This window comes from Gallinula chloropus (genome assembly GCF_964237585.1).
Source record: "Gallinula chloropus genome assembly, chromosome: 7".
NCBI lineage: Eukaryota > Metazoa > Chordata > Aves > Gruiformes > Rallidae > Gallinula > Gallinula chloropus.
Window position 1 is genome coordinate 21,634,797 of NC_140092.1, and position 16,104 is coordinate 21,650,900.

The 16,104-nt window shown below is 50.4% G+C and overlaps 1 protein-coding gene across 1 annotated transcript in view; it reads left to right on the forward strand.

Moving 5' to 3' along the window:
- TNKS (tankyrase) overlaps positions 1-16,104 on the forward strand; it is a gene marked incomplete at its 5' end in the record, with an annotated part of 93,092 nt that overhangs the window by 14,688 nt on the left and 62,300 nt on the right. Inside the window, one exon of the mRNA XM_084266866.1 lies at positions 7,992-8,087. Coding sequence (XP_084122992.1) covers positions 7,992-8,087 — 96 coding nt within the window. The remainder of the gene's footprint in view (positions 1-7,991; positions 8,088-16,104) is intronic.

Genomic DNA, 16,104 nt, shown 5'->3' on the forward strand with positions numbered 1-16,104 from the left:
TGTTGAACCTCATTAGGTTCACCTGGTCCCACCTTTCCAGCCTGTCAAGATCCCTCTGGATGGCTTCCTTTCCTTCTGATGTGTCAACCACACCACTCAGATTGGTGTCATCTGCAAACTTGCTGAGGGTGCACTCAATTCCATCATTGATGTCATTGATAAAGATGTTAAAGAGCACCAGTCCCAAGACAGACCCCTGGGGGACACCACTGGATGGTCCACCCATCAAATCCACATCTCTCCAATTTAGAGATAAGGATGAGGTGGGGGACTGTGTCAAAGGCCTTGCACAAGTCCAGGTAGATGACATCTCAGAAGGGGACTCCACACCCCCCGACCAGCCTGTTTTTCTTGTCTTGTTTGGCTGCTGGCACAGGAGAATCTGGAGGACAAGAGGAGTCCTCTAATGGTGTTGGGATTGAGTCAGGATCTGGTTACTCGCAGCAAGGGAGGTGGTGTGATAGTGCTGTAGGACCATTATGGGCAGTAAGGGCTTCCAAAGTACCTGTGTTAGCTCTGAGCAAATTGGGAGGGAGGGGAAAGGGAAGCTGTAATGGAGGAATGGAGCAGGTCCTGCTTTTCCAGATATCAAAACTGCTTTCAGGTGTCTAACACCATTTTACAGTGGGTTTCTAAACCCCTTGCAGGAATACTTCTCACCCCTGCAGCAGAATCTGCTTCTAGCCTCTCCAAGGGACTGTGCAGTCGGAATATGGTTCATGTGTGGTTTAAAAGCAGCACCTAGGTACAGGTGTAGCTGTTAAGGCACAAGTGAGTGGGGCTAATTCTAACAGTGATTTGGGATGTTTTCTTAGTAAGGCTTTAATCAATTTCCCATTAAACAAGGGGATATAAAGGTCTTGCTTGCAGAAAAGTGCAGGCAATGAAATATCCATCATACAGGGAACAAAGGAAGGTGTCTGTCTTAATCATTGGTCTTTCTGCAACATAAAGTGAATGTACATGACTTGGGGTGATTGAAGCCTCGTGAAAATACTGAGCACTTGCTGCTGGCTCTGTACAGTCCTCAGGCTTTCCTGCAGGTAGATGAACATGGACTCCTGTACTCCAGAAATTCTTCTGGTTTGGCATGGTTATGCAAATGAATTATGCTGCTTAGACAATCTATTCATAGAATCACAGAACGGTTTGAGTTGGAAGGGACCTCAAAGCCCATCTAGTCCCAACCCTCTGCCGTGGGCAGGGACACCCCCCACCAGCCCAGGGTGCCCAAAGCCCCATCCAACCCAGCCTTGAGTCCTGCCAGGGACCCAGGGGCTGCCACAGCCTCTCAGGGCACCCTGTGCCAGGGCGTCCCCCACCCTCAGAGTGAAGAACTCCTTCCTGACATCTAACCTAACCCTGCCCTGGTTCAGCTTGCAGCCATCACCCTGTGTCCTGTCCCTGCACTCCCTGGTGACCAGCCCCTCTCCCACGTTACTGCAGGACACCTTTAAGGATTGGTAGGCTAGAATTTGATAACCATGAAGCCTTCTCTTCTCCAGGCTGAACCAGCCCAACTCTGAGCCTGGCTTCATAGGAGAGGTGCTTCAGCCCCCAGTCATCTCTGTAGCCTCCTCTGGAATCGCTCCAACAGCTCTACATCTTTCCTGTAGTGGGGACCCCCAAGCTGGATGCAGCAGTGTGAGGGGGTCTCATGAGAGCGGAGCAGAGGGGCAGAATCCCCTCCCTTGACCTCCTGGCTATGCTGTTCTTGATGCAGCCCAGGACACTGTTGGCCTTCTGAGCTGCCAGCTCACACTGCCAGCTCATGCTGAGCTTCTAATCAATCAGCACCCACAAGTCCTTCTCCTCAGGGATGCTCTCCATCCACTCTCCACCCAGCCTGGAGTTGTGCTTGGGATGCATTGGCCCACATGCAGGAGCTTTCCTTCCAAGGGAAGGCTGAAGTGCCTGATGTGCACACTGCTGTTCATGCTGCTGTAGAACCATGTAATCCCTTGGTTGGGCACTGTGCTCCTGACCTAGCTTTAGTACTGGATACTGAGCTTCCGTGACAAGGGAGCCAGGAGGAACTGGCTTTATCTTCTTTCTGGGGTGACACAAGGCTGGCACAGGACCCAGCTCTGACCCAGGAGAGGAACCCACTCAGACTGCTCCAACATGCACTGTCCCTAGCGTGAAACCCACAGCGCTGATGGTATCTTACCCGACAGGCTGAGGCTTCTGCAGTGCAGAAGGTTTGCTCATCAAGGACAATGCTTAATAGGGTGAGACTTGCACTGCTCCATGTCAGCAGGGCACGGTGGTGAGCAGCTCTGGGCTGGAGAATAGATAGAAATAGCTTTGTCCTTCCAGGATGGAAAGTGCTGAGAGTGTTTTACATGATAATGTGGGCCAAGATAGTGGTTGGGGAGAAGATTCCAGGGCGGGTAAGTGCAGCACTGCTACCTAGCCAGTTGTTAGGCTAGGGAGGCTCTTCAGAGGGAACTAAACAGACTGGACCCATGGGCTGAGACCAACGGGATGAGGTTCGGCAAGGCCAAGGGACACAACTGCACATGGGACACAACAACCCCAAGCAGGGCTACAGGCTGGGGCAGAGCTGCTGGAGACTTGCTGGGGAGAAGGACCTGGGGGTGCTGGGTGGCTGAACAGGAGCCAGCAGTGTGCCCGGGTGGCCAAGAAGGCCAAGGGCATCCTGGCTTGTGTCAGAGCCAGCGTGGCCAGCAGGTGTGGGGAGGGGATTGTGCCCCTGGGCTGGGCACTGGGCAGGCTGCACCTCGAGTGCTGGATCCAGTTCTGGGCCCCTGACTCCAAGAAGGACCTGGAGGTGCTGGAGCGTGTCCAGAGAAGGGCAACCAGGCTGGGGAAGGGGCTGGAGGGCAAATCCTCTGAGGAGCAGCTGAGGGAGCTGGGGGTGTTGAGCCTGGAGAAGAGGAGGCTGAGGGGAGACCTTCTCCCCACCTCCACTGCCCTTCCAGGAGGGTGCAGAGAGGTGGCAGGTTGGCACTAATCTGAAATGATAGTTGGGCAGTGTTCATGCTCTGTGCAACACCATAACTTTTTTTTATTGAATTTGGTGAGAAAAATGTGGCCTTCCTTATCTCAAGGGCTGATATGGTGTAACAGGGGTGTAAGAAAGGATCAGAAACCAACATGTTGTATCATTGCAGCAAGGATAAAAATACAATTCCGTACCAATCACAGGGCACGTTTGTTCTTTGGTTAAGTTTACTCTGGTGTCCATGTACAGTGTGAATCATAGAATCCCAGACTGGTCTGGGTTGGGAGGGACCCCAAGGAGCACAGAGCTCCAACCCCCTGCCACAGGCAGGGACACCAACCTCCAGGCCTGGAGCTACACAAGGTTGCCCAGGGCCCCAGCCAACCTGGCCTTGAACACCCCCAGACACGGGGCACCCACCCCCTCTCTGGGCAGCCCCTTCCAGCCCCTCACCACTCTCTCTGCAAACAACTTCCCCCTAAGATCTCCTCTAACCCTTCCCTCCTCCAGCTTCACTCCATCCCCCTTGTGCTGCCAGTCTCTGCCCTTGAACAAGCTGATTCCCCTCCTGTTCCTCTGCTCCCTTCAGGGATGGGAAGGCTGCAATGAGGTCCCCCCACAGCCTTCTCTTCTCCAGGCTGAACCAGCCCAGCTCCCTCAGCCTCTCTCCACAGGGGAGCTGCTCCAGCCCTCTGAGCATCTCTGTGGCTCCTCTACCCCTCTCCAACAGCCCCACATCTCTCTTGCACTGGGGGCCCCAGCTCTGGACACAGGACTCCAGCTGGGGCCTCACAGGGCAGAGCAGAGAGGGACAATCCCCTCCCTGTCCCTGCTGCCACCCCTCTGCTGATGGAGCCCAGGATCCCATCACCCTTCTGAGCTGCAGGAGCCACTGCTGGCCCATGGAAAGTGTCTCACCCACCAGAACCCCCAGGTCCTGCTCAGCAGGACAGTGAAGGTTGAGTTCAAAGGCCGGTTTCATGATATGGATGGCCAGGTAGTAGCACTGCTGAAGGGCTCTGTACAGAAAAAAATCCTACCCCCCACAGCCCTCTGTCCAGAGGCCAGAAACCAGTGCATGGGAATACGCTAATTAATGAGTTTCCGGGCATGAATTGTGCCATCCTCTCGCCTGCCTTTTAACATTGATCTCTTGATAGAAACCATGGACGTGTTTCCTTTTCTGGCTACTGCAAATCTATTCTCTGAAATGGTGAGCAGCATTTGGATTCCAAAATAGCTCTGGGTAGCTGGAATGGCTTCTTCTGTTGTGCTTCCTTATAAAGGGAATGTTTTCCTCACACAGGAGGTCAGCCTTGACGTTTTCACACATCCCTGGTGCACTGCAAAGGAAATTTGACACACATGCTGTGGCTAGATCTCAAACACCCTGTGGGTAGGAGAGACTTTGTGTTGGGAGAAAGCATTAAAGGCTTTGAGCAAGCAGGAGAATGTTCAATTAGAAGCTACCTGTGGTTTGCTGGGTGGAAGAGTGCAGCTGTGGTACCCTGATAGGCTGAGCATCAAATGCTGGATTCCTTTTGTTAATTCCTGTTGATGACAACAGTGCTTGCTCAGGTGTCTTTATGAGGTGAGGCACTAAAAGGTGTGAAGAGGATGGAATCAAACAGTCCCTGGAGGAAATGTAAGAATGGGGTGTATGGCACCCAGTGCATGAGGAAGACATTGACTGGGGGTGACCTGTTGGAAAGCAGCTCTGCAGAGAAGGACCTGGGGGTCCTGGTGGGTGACAGGGTGGCCATGAGCCAGCAGTGTGTCCTGGGGGCCAAAAAAGCCAATGGGATCCTGGGGGGGAATCAAAAGGAGTGTGGCCAGCAGGTCAAAGGAGGGGATCCTCCCCATCTGCTCTGCCCTGGCCAGGCCCCACCTGGAGTGTTGTGTCCAGTGCTGGGCTCCCTGGGACAAAACAGCCAGGGGTCTCCTGGAGAGAGTCCAGTGGAGGCTGCGAAGGGGATGAAGGGCCTGGAGCATCTCCCCTGCGAGGAAAGGCTGAGTGAGCTGGGGCTGTTCAGCCTGAAGAGAAGCAGCCTGAGAGGGGATCTGATCAATGGGGATCAATAGCTGAAGTGATATTGATAACCGTTTTTAATCAGTGGGGTTTAAAGGCTGGGTAGATGTGGTACTGAGGGACATGGGTTAGTGGTGGCTGGCAGGTTGGAGCTATGGTTGGACTTGATCCGGAAGGTCCCTTCCAACCAGGACAGTTCTGTGACTCTGAACACATCTCTCTGTCCTTACTTCCCCTTGTGCCTCCTGTGCTAAAAAACATCTGCCCAAATCCCAGCCAGCCACCTCACGCCGGGGTGTGCTGCTCTGCCTTGGGAGGCTGGCTCAGAGTCAAGCCTGGCTGTGAGTAAGATCTCTGAGGGGGTGGTAGCATGTATGGCACAGATGGTATCTTCAGAAGCGTGGGTGCCAGATCCTAACGAGCTTCTGTGAGCACGTGCTGGCTGAATTCTTGGGTTTTTTAGCTTTTTTTTCCATTTTGGTGTCTTCATCTTGACGTTGGGGTGTGAAACCCAAACCCATCCCAAACAAAAGCTTCCCAGGAAAAACCCAATCTGCCTGCTTGAATCTTCCTTCAAAAACGTGGGACAACAGCATCCTTGTGATGAAGCATGAAATTAGTCTGTTTGCTTCGTTAGAGCAGCGAACGGCTGTGGAAATGCGGGAGGGCAAATGCAGAGTGCTGGAGCCTAAGAAATTTGGCAGTGCTAAATGTGTTTAAAAGTCAGAGGAAAGAGCCTTGAATAAAGCCAAAGCTTCCAGTTAAAATTTTAATTTAGAGAAAAGTTCATTCCTGAAAAGGCTTTTGCTGGTTCCAGTGGTACAGGTAATGGGACATCGGGAATTTCCCTCGGGATCGGGTTATATTTTTTTCTGGAAAATCATATCACAGACTCATAGTGGGTGGGAAGGGCCCTCCAGAGCCCAGGGGGTCCAAGCCCCTGCCAGAGCAGGGTCCCTAGGACAGGTCAGGGCTGGAATCTCTCCAGACAAGGAGACTCCACACCCCCTGGGCAGCCTGGCCCAGGGCTCCCTCACCCTCACCGGGAAGAAGTTCTTCCCCACATTGGGGCGGAACTTCTCGGGCTCCAACTTGGGGCCATCGGCCCTTGTCCTGTCCCCACAGACCCTGAGAAGAGGCTGCCCATGTCCCCCTGTGTGCCACCCTTCAGCTATTGATCCCCATTGATCAGATCCCCTCTCAGGCTGCTTCTCTCCAGGCTGAACAGCCCCAGCTCACTCAGCCTTTCCTCGCAGGGGAGATGCTCCAGGCCCTTCATCCCCTTCGCAGCCTCCGCTGGACTCTCTCCAGGAGACCCCTGGCTGTTTTGTCCCAGGGAGCCCAGCACTGGACACAACACTCCAGGTGGGGCCTGGCCAGGGCAGAGCAGATGGGGAGGATCCCCTCCTTTGGCCTGCTGGACCACTTATGGATCATTCTTGCACCCCTAGTTCAAAAAAAAGTCTTGGCAAGTATTGCTTTGCCTCATCTCCTCCAGCCCAGCCAAACAGATGTTCCAACCATCCACATCTGCTGGGTTTATGGATTCATCTCCTTGACTTAGCAACCCTGTAACTTGCAGCAAAGGGTTGGACCCAATGATCTTTCAAGGTCCCTTCCAACCCCTACGTTCTGGGATTCACTGAAGGAAGCGTGTGGTTGTTGCTCTGACTGTGTACTGTGGTGTTTGGGAGGTGGAGTCTGTTTTAACCAACCTCTGACATCCCTGAGGACTTTGTTTCATTCTGTAGATCTCTTGATTTTGAGGGGCAGGGAGGGGGGTGGTGGTGGTCTGAACTGGGGTCTCACCATGTTGCCTCCATCCAGAAGAGTTTATGGGTGAAACAATGTGCATTCCTTTTTCTTTAATGAGCTGTTCTAGATGATAACTGACTCAATCGATGCCTTCCTTAACCAGATGGTCCTGTGTTGCCTTCAAAGTATTTTTATGTACTTGGATTTTTATGCATTAATAGATTTAGCAGGGAAAAGAAATCCTGGTGGGAATAACAGGCTGAGCCCGCCCAGCCTGTAGGGTACCACCTTGGGCATCACACCCCCTTTGGCACACTGCTCCAAGGCGACCCTCTGTGCTGCCACAAGCACTGAGCCAAAGGCTGGAGGGTTACTGATGGGTTGCTGGAGGGTTACTGATGGGTTTGGCTTTTTTTCCCTTGCCAGAGGCGGAGTGACTTGGGATACTGGGCAGGACGAGGAGCGGGAGTGGTGGTAAAGGCAGGAGCAGGTTCTCCAGCAGCTCTCTCCCAGTGTGAGGAAGGGAAGGCAGAGCTTCCCAGCTCACTGTTGGGAGGAACCCAGAACTATTCCCAGAGATTCAGGGTTCATGTTTATTATGCAAAGTCATATGAGCTTACTACATCTTAACTTGGCAACTTAGCTTTACTCCGGAGAGGATCCTGTGCTGCAGTGCTTGACTGAAAAGGGGGGGAAAGCAGAAAGAAGGAGGGGGGGGGGAAAGCAGAAAGAAGGAGGGGGGGGGGAAAGGAGAAAGAAGGGAGAAAAAAAGGAGAAAGAAGGGGAGAAAAAAAGGAGAAAGAAGGGGAGAAAAAAAGGAGAAAGAAGGGGAGAAAAAAAGGAGAAAGAAGGGGAGAAAAAAAGGAGAAAGAAGGGGAGAAAAAAGGAGAAAGAAGGGGAGAAAAAAGGAGAAAGAAGGGGAGAAAAAAGGAGAAAGAAGGGGAGAAAAAAGGAGAAAGAAGGGGAGAAAAAAGGAGAAAGAAGGGGAGAAAAAAGGAGAAAGAAGGGGAGAAAAAAGGAGAAAGAAGGGGAGAAAAAAGGAGAAAGAAGGGGAGAAAAAAGGAGAAAGAAGGGGAGAAAAAAGGAGAAAGAAGGGGAGAAAAAAGGAGAAAGAAGGGGAGAAAATTGAAGCAAACCGTGCAATGTGTGGTTATTCCTACATGATGCCGAGGAGACACGTACCAGTAAATACCCTGTGTATCCCTGAGGTGAGATACTGTTTCTGCTTCCCCTGCACAGTGCTGCTGCAGCACGGAGCTGATCCAAACATTCGGAACACCGATGGGAAATCGGCGCTGGACCTGGCAGACCCCTCAGCCAAAGCCGTGCTCACGGGTAAGATGCGGTACCTGTCTGTGTGTGTTCAGCATCTCAAGAACCTTCTGCCTTTTTGGGGTGTTGTGTTGTGTAAGAGGGTTGTAAACCTGCGTGTTACTTGGTCTGGGGTGATGTAGCTGTTGGTAATCGGCTGTGCTGCTGGAGGTTTGCTTGTTCTGCTGTGATTTTTCTCTTCTGACATCAATATCCACTCTGTTTCTTTGGGGTTTTGGTTATTTTTCTTTTTGATTACAACCCAGTGTACAGATTGAGTAGGAGCCCCAAGCCCCTGCAATAAAATAAAATAAATAAGAGAAAAAACCACTAAAATCAGGTCAGTTGTTTGAAGACCTTCACTGTTAAGCAAGCAAGGACGTTTGTGTAACTACAAAAGTAGCTGTGATCTGAAAGACAGCCTGCTACAATCAATAGTTACCCTCTATTTTGCTGCAGAATCACGAGCTGCCCTTTCCTTCCTCTTCCTCATCAGTCATTTTTAGGTAGAACTTTCCTCAACCACCAATTATTTTCCTTTTTTAGGGGCTGTTAGCTGCCAGACAGTGTGTTTTCATGAACGTATTCTACAGATACAACTTGTTTTACACAGCTCTGATTATTTTTCCCCTGTAAATTAACTGTTGCAACATAGCAGGAAGCATTAAAAGTATAATATAGCAGCCTGTCAAATCCAGATCAAGAAATAGATGGTCCTCATGCTGATTTTGACATCTAGGAAATAATATGTAGAACAAAGTAATCTTGGCTTTTAAAATACATACAATTAGATTTATAGGAAGGGATTTGGCAGCTGAGCTTTGTTTGAGGAAATAGGTGTTTTTCTTCTTGCCATTATTTCCCCTATTCTCTCTTTTTATTGACAGCTTAATTTATAGGTTATGTGCTATACAACACCCATATTCTTCCTTCAGATGATGTTCAGAGCATGCCAGCTCCCCTTCACTTTGTCAGGAACATTTCCTCATCTTTTTCCAGTGCTCTGAGTGCTCCACATAATTATCTCCATCTCTGTGGTGATCTGAGAGTGCCTTTGGAACTATGTGATTTAAATACCCATGATTTAGTTTAATTACTCGGTGTCAAATTTAACCACATTCCTGCAGTGTTAACGCTGTGCTAAGCAGGTTTATCTGACTTCTGGGTGTTGGTGGGTGCAGGGGGTACCCATGCTGAGGATGGAGAGGGTGCTGGGGATCAAGGGATGGCTCTTTGAAGTGGGGAACATGGTGTGGGTACGGTTTGGGCGTCCCAGGTTCTGAGGTCTCTCTAGGCTGTGCTCAAAGGTTGACGTCAGGGGATACTGGAAGACTTTAGGAAGGGCTGTGATGATAACTTCACATCTGCTCCACTGAGGTTTTTGGGCATTAGATCATCACCTTGTGCCATAGGCAATGGAGAGGGCAGAGCAGAGGTGGGTTAGAAGCTGACCTCAGGGCCAGGTTGGTGGCCTTGTGTAGCTCCAGGCCTGGAGGTTGGTGTCCCTGCCTGTGGCAGGGGGTTGGAGCTCTGTGCTCCTTGGGGTCCCTCCCAACCCAGACCAGTCTGGCATTCTCTGAGACCATCCTGTCTGGTGCAGTAAGCACCCCATGTCCCCAGCCTCACCCCAACACCTCGTTCATGAGCATCCAGTGCCTGCCAGCTTCTGCCCAGTGGCTGTCCCCAGGCTGTGCACATAAACACAGAGCCACTTTTGCTGGGATTATGCGTCTCATTGCCCATAAAAGAGCTATTTTTTGGATGTGTTTATTCTTCCTACTGAGAAAATCGGCTTTGGGCTTTATCAGCTCTGTCCTCAAGGTGGCTCTAGGCTACACTGGGCTCTGTGTGCTGTGCACCCGAGCTCCAGGCTCTGCAAACACACTTGGATTCCAGCTTCGGTTGCCGACACCGGATGCCATTGGGAAGCTTTCTGCCTAGAGCTTTGATTTTTCGGGATGCTGCTTTGCTTTCCAGTATCTCTGTTAGGCAGCTAAATTCTCATGCCTTTTCCATATGGTGTTACCTTCAGGCTGTGCTTCATCCCTCTGGAATAAGGAGGCTTAAGGGATTTCTGAGGCTCTATCCAGCTTGGGCTAATCTGTAGCTACAGTAATGCTTTGCAATTAGGTGCATCAGGATTAAAGGAATTTAATGGATTAAGGATGAGGAGGATGTATTAACTTAATTTTCAGTATTTAATGTTGAATGGTGGGATTTTAGAAACGCTCCTATTTAACAGTTTTTACATCCAGGGGGGGTTCTGAAAGCACAATGTGTAATTGTTACTGCATTGGCGTCTTTAAATGGCACGAGCGTTAAGGATGTTCTCAGGGTGATATTTGGGGGGGTCCTTTCCTATCAGTGTCTCCAACTGTAACAGACTTCGTGCTGCTGCTGTAGAACGTTGCAGAACAAGGATGGACTAAATGGACTTTAATGGACTAAAGCTGAAGGAGGGAAGGGTTAGAGGAGATCTTAAGGGGATGTTCTGTGCAGAGAGAGTGGTGAGGGGCTGGAAGGGGCTGCCCAGAGAGGGGGTGGGTGCCCCGTGTCTGGGGGTGTTGAAGGCCAGGTTGGCTGGGGCCCTGGGCAGCCTTGTGTAGCTCCAGGCCCGGAGGTTGGTGTCCCTGCCTGTGGCAGGGGGTTGGAGCTCTGTGCTCCTTGGGGTCCCTTCCAACCCAGACCAGTCTGAGGTTCTATGATTCTGTGTGTTTTAAAAGGGACATCCCTGCTGTTTAAAAAGCCTTTCTAGTGATGTGGCACCAAATGCTGAATCCACAATGATTTGTTCTTTTCTGTCCCGCAGTCTAGTATAATGGATGGGATCTTTTTCTCCTGAATTACAGTGAGGAGATACAATGCAGTACTTTCTGGGATGGTTTCCAACCAGTTTCTTGCAATGTTCTCTTAAAATGTGTGTTTTATAAAGGAGATGTAATGGAAATGAGAAGCTGATATTGGGATGGAAATGGAGTTTGAAAATGCCTTTGTAGCTTGAAGTGGATTTCATAGAAATTAAACACCCAGGGACGGCTTCTAAACAATAAAAACAAACAACCCCCCCCAAAAAAAAACCAAAAGAAAAAAAGGTTGTATAATCACAGAATCACCAAGGTGGAAAAGGCCTCTAAGCCCCTGGAGTCCAACTGTCCCTGTCCTGTGCTGACCCAGATCTCTCAGTACCTCATCTCCCCGGCTGTTAAACACACCCAGGGCTGGGGACTCAGCCCCCTCCCTGGGCAGCCTGTGCCACAGCCCCACAACTCTGCCAGGGAAGAACTTTTCCCTCCCAGCTGAGCTGACCCTGCCCTGGGGCAGCTTGAGCCCATTCCCCCTCGTCCCATCTCCTGTCCCCTGGCTGAAGAGACCATCGCCCACCTCTCTGCACCCTCCTGGCAGGGCAGTGGAGGTGGGGAGAAGGTCTCCCCTCAGCCTCCTCTTCTCCAGGCTCAACACCCCCAGCTCCCTCAGCTGCTCCTCAGAGGATTTGCCCTCCAGCCCCTTCCCCAGCCTGGTTGCCCTTCTCTGGACACACTCCAGCACCTCCAGGTCCTTCTTGGAGTGAGGGGCCCAGAACTGGACCCAGCACTCGAGGTGCAGCCTCCCCAGTGCCCAGCCCAGGGGCACAATCCCCTCCCCAGTCCTGCTGGCCACGCTGGCTCCGACACAAGCCAGGATGCCCTTGGCCTTCTTGGCCACCCGGGCACACTGCTGGCTCCTGTTCAGTCACCCAGCACCCCCAGGTCCTTCTCCCCAGCAGCTCTCCAGCCGCTCTGCCCCAGCCTGTAGCCCTGCTTGGGGTTGTTGTGTCCCATGTGCAGCACTCTAAGGACAGTCCTTGTTCTTCAGACTTGCCTAGTGCAAAGTCTCACTGTTTTCAAAACTGTGTTTCACTTCAGTGTCGTTACCAGAGTCACCGATTCTCTTCCCACTTCCCAGCACCCCATTGTTCTTTGCAAGTCCTGTATCTCCATTCAAGCGCTGTGCTCCAGTATAACATCCCATTGACTTCCACAGCGATGATTTCCTACCTTTCATAGCAGGTTTTTTTTTTATTCCAGGTTTTATTCAAGCTAAGTTTGGATTTTATTACCTCTGCGATTGCTGAAGAGCTAAATGGTTTATGGGAGCCTCTAAAGGAATTCTGAATTTGAAAGTTGTGGCTTAGGTTCTGGTATAATTCCAGATGATTTATATTATGCATGCAGTGTTTATTGTTTTAATTTGTCAGTAAGCCTTTGGTCTACCCATTTTATTGCCTGCTCCCTCAGTTCTTCTTAGGTCTTTCTAATTTCTTCAGTTTTCTTGGGTAACTGAATAATTCAGATGTTTCCTCCACTGCAGTAGGTTATTTAACATAAGTTCCCGCCTGTTTTATCATAAAGAAAACAAGTTACTCCTGCTTTTGAGTGTCTGAGCCTTGAAAGTACTTGTAGTCTCACTCCATGACTACGTAATTTCTTTAATCTCTTACTGAAGGATTTAGAATCATAGAATTGGTCAAGTAGCTGGACATTTCCATCTCTACGTTTGGGTGGTGCCAGCGTGCAGATCCGTGCCCAAAGAACGTGGGGAGTGCATTTGAAGCTGCATTTGAAACCTCAGAGTATTGTAGAATCCCAGACTGGTCTGGGTTGGGAGGGACCCCAAGGAGCACAGAGCTCCAACCCCCTGCCACAGGCAGGGACACCAACCTCCAGGCCTGGAGCTACACAAGGTTGCCCAGGGCCCCAGCCAACCTGGCCTGGAACACCCCCAGACACGGGGCACCCACCCCCTCTCTGGGCAGCCCCTTCAAGCCCCTCACCACTCTCTCTGCACAGAACTTCCCCCTAAGATCTCCTCTAACCCTTCCCTCCTCCAGCTTCACTCCATCCCCCTTGTCCTGCCAGTCTCTGCCCTTGAACAAGCTGATTCCCCTCCTGTTCCTCTGCTCCCTTCAGGGATGGGAAGGCTGCAATGAGGTCCCCCCACAGCCTTCTCTTCTCCAGGCTGAACCAGCCCAGCTCCCTCAGCCTCTCTCCATAGGGGAGCTGCTCCAGCCCTCTGAGCATCTCTGTGACTCCTCTGACCCCTCTCCAACAGCCCCACATCTCTCTTGCACTGGGGGCCCCCAGCTCTGGACACAGGACTCCAGCTGGGGCCTCACAGGGCAGAGCAGAGAGGGACAATCCCCTCCCTGTCTCTTGTGAGCTGCAGTAGTCACTGCTGGCTCATGTTAAGTTTCTCATCCACCATGACACCCAGGGCTGCTCTCAAGGAGCTCTTCTCCCAGTCTGCACTCCCAGAGTACTTCTGTTTGTGGAGAACTTCAGTCTCGACAGAAGATTTATTACCTTCATTTCATGCATTCTAATTATTCATCGGGATCATTAACTAACAATCAAGGCTGGTTTCTGTGTGACCAGAGATCACTTGTTATCCTTCAATTTTCATCAGGAAGAATAAACATTAGCATGTAAACGGGGATTGCTGATTTCTTCTTGCAGATGTCCTTAGGGCTTGGTCCTTCTGGGTGCTGAGCACCCTAGCTGTGAGCCAGGAAAGATCAGGGGTTTAACTGGAGTTTAAACAGGCATTGAAATGTCACTTGCTGAAGTGAGACCCTGATGTTGGCTATCCTTGTGGTAAAGATGAAGGTCTGCATGTTCTCCTCTTGTATATTACAGGGGATTTGATAGTCTGCATCTTCTGAGCAGATAAAACCTTGTTCCAGAGTCTGTAAAATCAAATTAAGTATTCAAAGTATTTCTTTTCCTGCCTGCAGTTATGTAGAAGTGTAGTGTGTCAGTATAGAGGAATAATGCAGGTCTGAGCAGTGTTTCCCATCAGAGCAATGAGTAGGCAGACCCATTATTCTGCAGTTTCTCATTTTGTTGTCTTTGTGCTCAAAGGAACACAGGTAGGTTGGGGTTTTTTTCCTTCTTAGAAGCTTAAGTTAAAGTTTTGGAGCTGTAGAGAGCATGTCTGTAATGTGCTGGTTGAGCTTTCCTAATGCTGTGATCACTATCCCTGATGGGTGTTTACAAAAACAAGGATCTCTTTCCCTTTGAGCTTCATCCCCCAGCCTCCTGCAGCCACTGCAGTGCAGGCTTCTGCTCTGGGAAGGTGGTTCTTCACCGTGGCATTGGCAGGAACCTCTGATGATCCAAGGGCATACAACAAGCCTAGGAAATTTTCCTACTTTGGTATTTCTTTCTGCAGCCAGGATCCCAGAACCCCAGAACCCTCTGAGCTGGGAGGGCCCCCTCAGGCCCATCAGTCCCACTCCTGGCTCCACACATTCCAGCCCAGGCAGCGCAGGGCACTGAGTGGTTCCCTCTGGTTCCAGCCCTGGGCCCCAGAGAGAGGAGAGAGATCGGCGCTGCCCCTTCGCTGCCCTCGGCAGGAAGCCACAGACCGGGGTGAGGTGTCCCCTCAGCCTCCTCTTCTCCAGCCTGGGCAACCCCAGGGCCTTCAGCCTCTCCTGGGGAGCCTTCCCCTCCAGACCTTCCCATCCTCACTGCCTCCTCTGGGCACTCTCCAGTAGCTCTGCGCCCCAAACTTGCCCCCAGGACAGGTGGTGAGGCTGCTCCAGCGCAGTGCAAAGCAAGATGATGTTATCTTCTAACCACCCACATCTGTCTTTGGTCATTTTGTAGAAATGAACTTTGTTGCTTTTTCATCTTAGAGTTCACCAGGATGTTCTAGCATATGAAGGTTGTTGTCAATCTCTTATGGATGTACCATGAGGAGACCTTCTCAGGGCTGTGAGAGCTTGATTTGGAACTAGATAGAGCTTGTCACTTCTACGTGGCTCTTTATCAGATGGTCACGAGGGTTCCAAGTTTAATTTATGATACAGCAGAAATTAGTACTGAAGACTCTATGCTAAACATCACAGTAACGATTTTGGAGGTAACTTAAAAAAGCACAACCTCACTTGGGAGGTACGAAGTCATCTACAACCTTGGAAATGCAGCGGTTGTGGTTGGTCTTTATCATCACCTTTCTTTTGTGCATGAAAGGGAACCTCTGGCACCTAAAATTCGGCCTTCCCTGGCCTCCTCCTGCAGCCTTCTGTGTCTCCCCAGCCTTCTTCTTTCCGGCGTGCTTTCCAGATCTTTTAAAATTACGTTTTCTTTTATGACTTGTACCTAATTCAATTGCATGTAATTGTATCTTTTCTAACTCTCCCCTGTAGTGCAAGGGGACTGTTCCTGTGCTAAAGGAGCTGTATGATTAAGCACTTTCCTTGGTTGGTGGTGTTGAACAGTTTCTAATTTTAACATAATAGTGAATCTATTGTCGCTCTTGCACCAAGACATGAGATTTGGAAGCAGTGCTACCTCATTAATGGGAGATTTTCGTGCACCTGGCAAGCTGTGATGTGAGTGAACCCAAACTCCGTGGTGCTTTGGAAGTGCACTGATAAATCACACTCAAAAAACAGAATTAAAAAGAGTGGAGCATGAAGTGTGAGTGGATGGGTTCCTGCTTTTGATTATCATTCAGAAATGGTTTGTAAGCATCAGAAAACCTTGTTTTCCATGATGCTTTTTTGGTTCCTGGCCTACAAAGGTAGCTCTGGTTCTGTTCAGAGTAACAGCTTTCAGTGGTCAGCTGGAGCCCGTATAGCTGAGAGTTGTTATTGATGTGATAAAGATGCTGGAGCCATTTTACTTCTAATTGGAACTACTTACAGGCCCGAAACTTGGACAAAACAGAGTTTGACAGGCCCAAAACTTGGAGAAAAGAGGATTTCTACTCTGTTGAGATTCCCATAGTCTGCTTATTTTATAACAAAAGCAGGTGGTGCCCTGCTATTAGTCTGAAATGTTTCAGATCAGGCTTCCCTCTTTCTGGATAATCACAAACCATTAGGAGTTGGAAGAGACCTTGAAAAATGATCCAGTCCCACCCCCTGCCAGAGCAGGATCACCCAGACTAAATCCCACAGGGACACAGCCAGGAGGGTTTGAATGTCTCCAGAGAAGGAGACTCCCCAGCCTCTCTGGGCAGCCTGGCTCAGGGCTCCCTCACCCTCACAGGGAAAAAG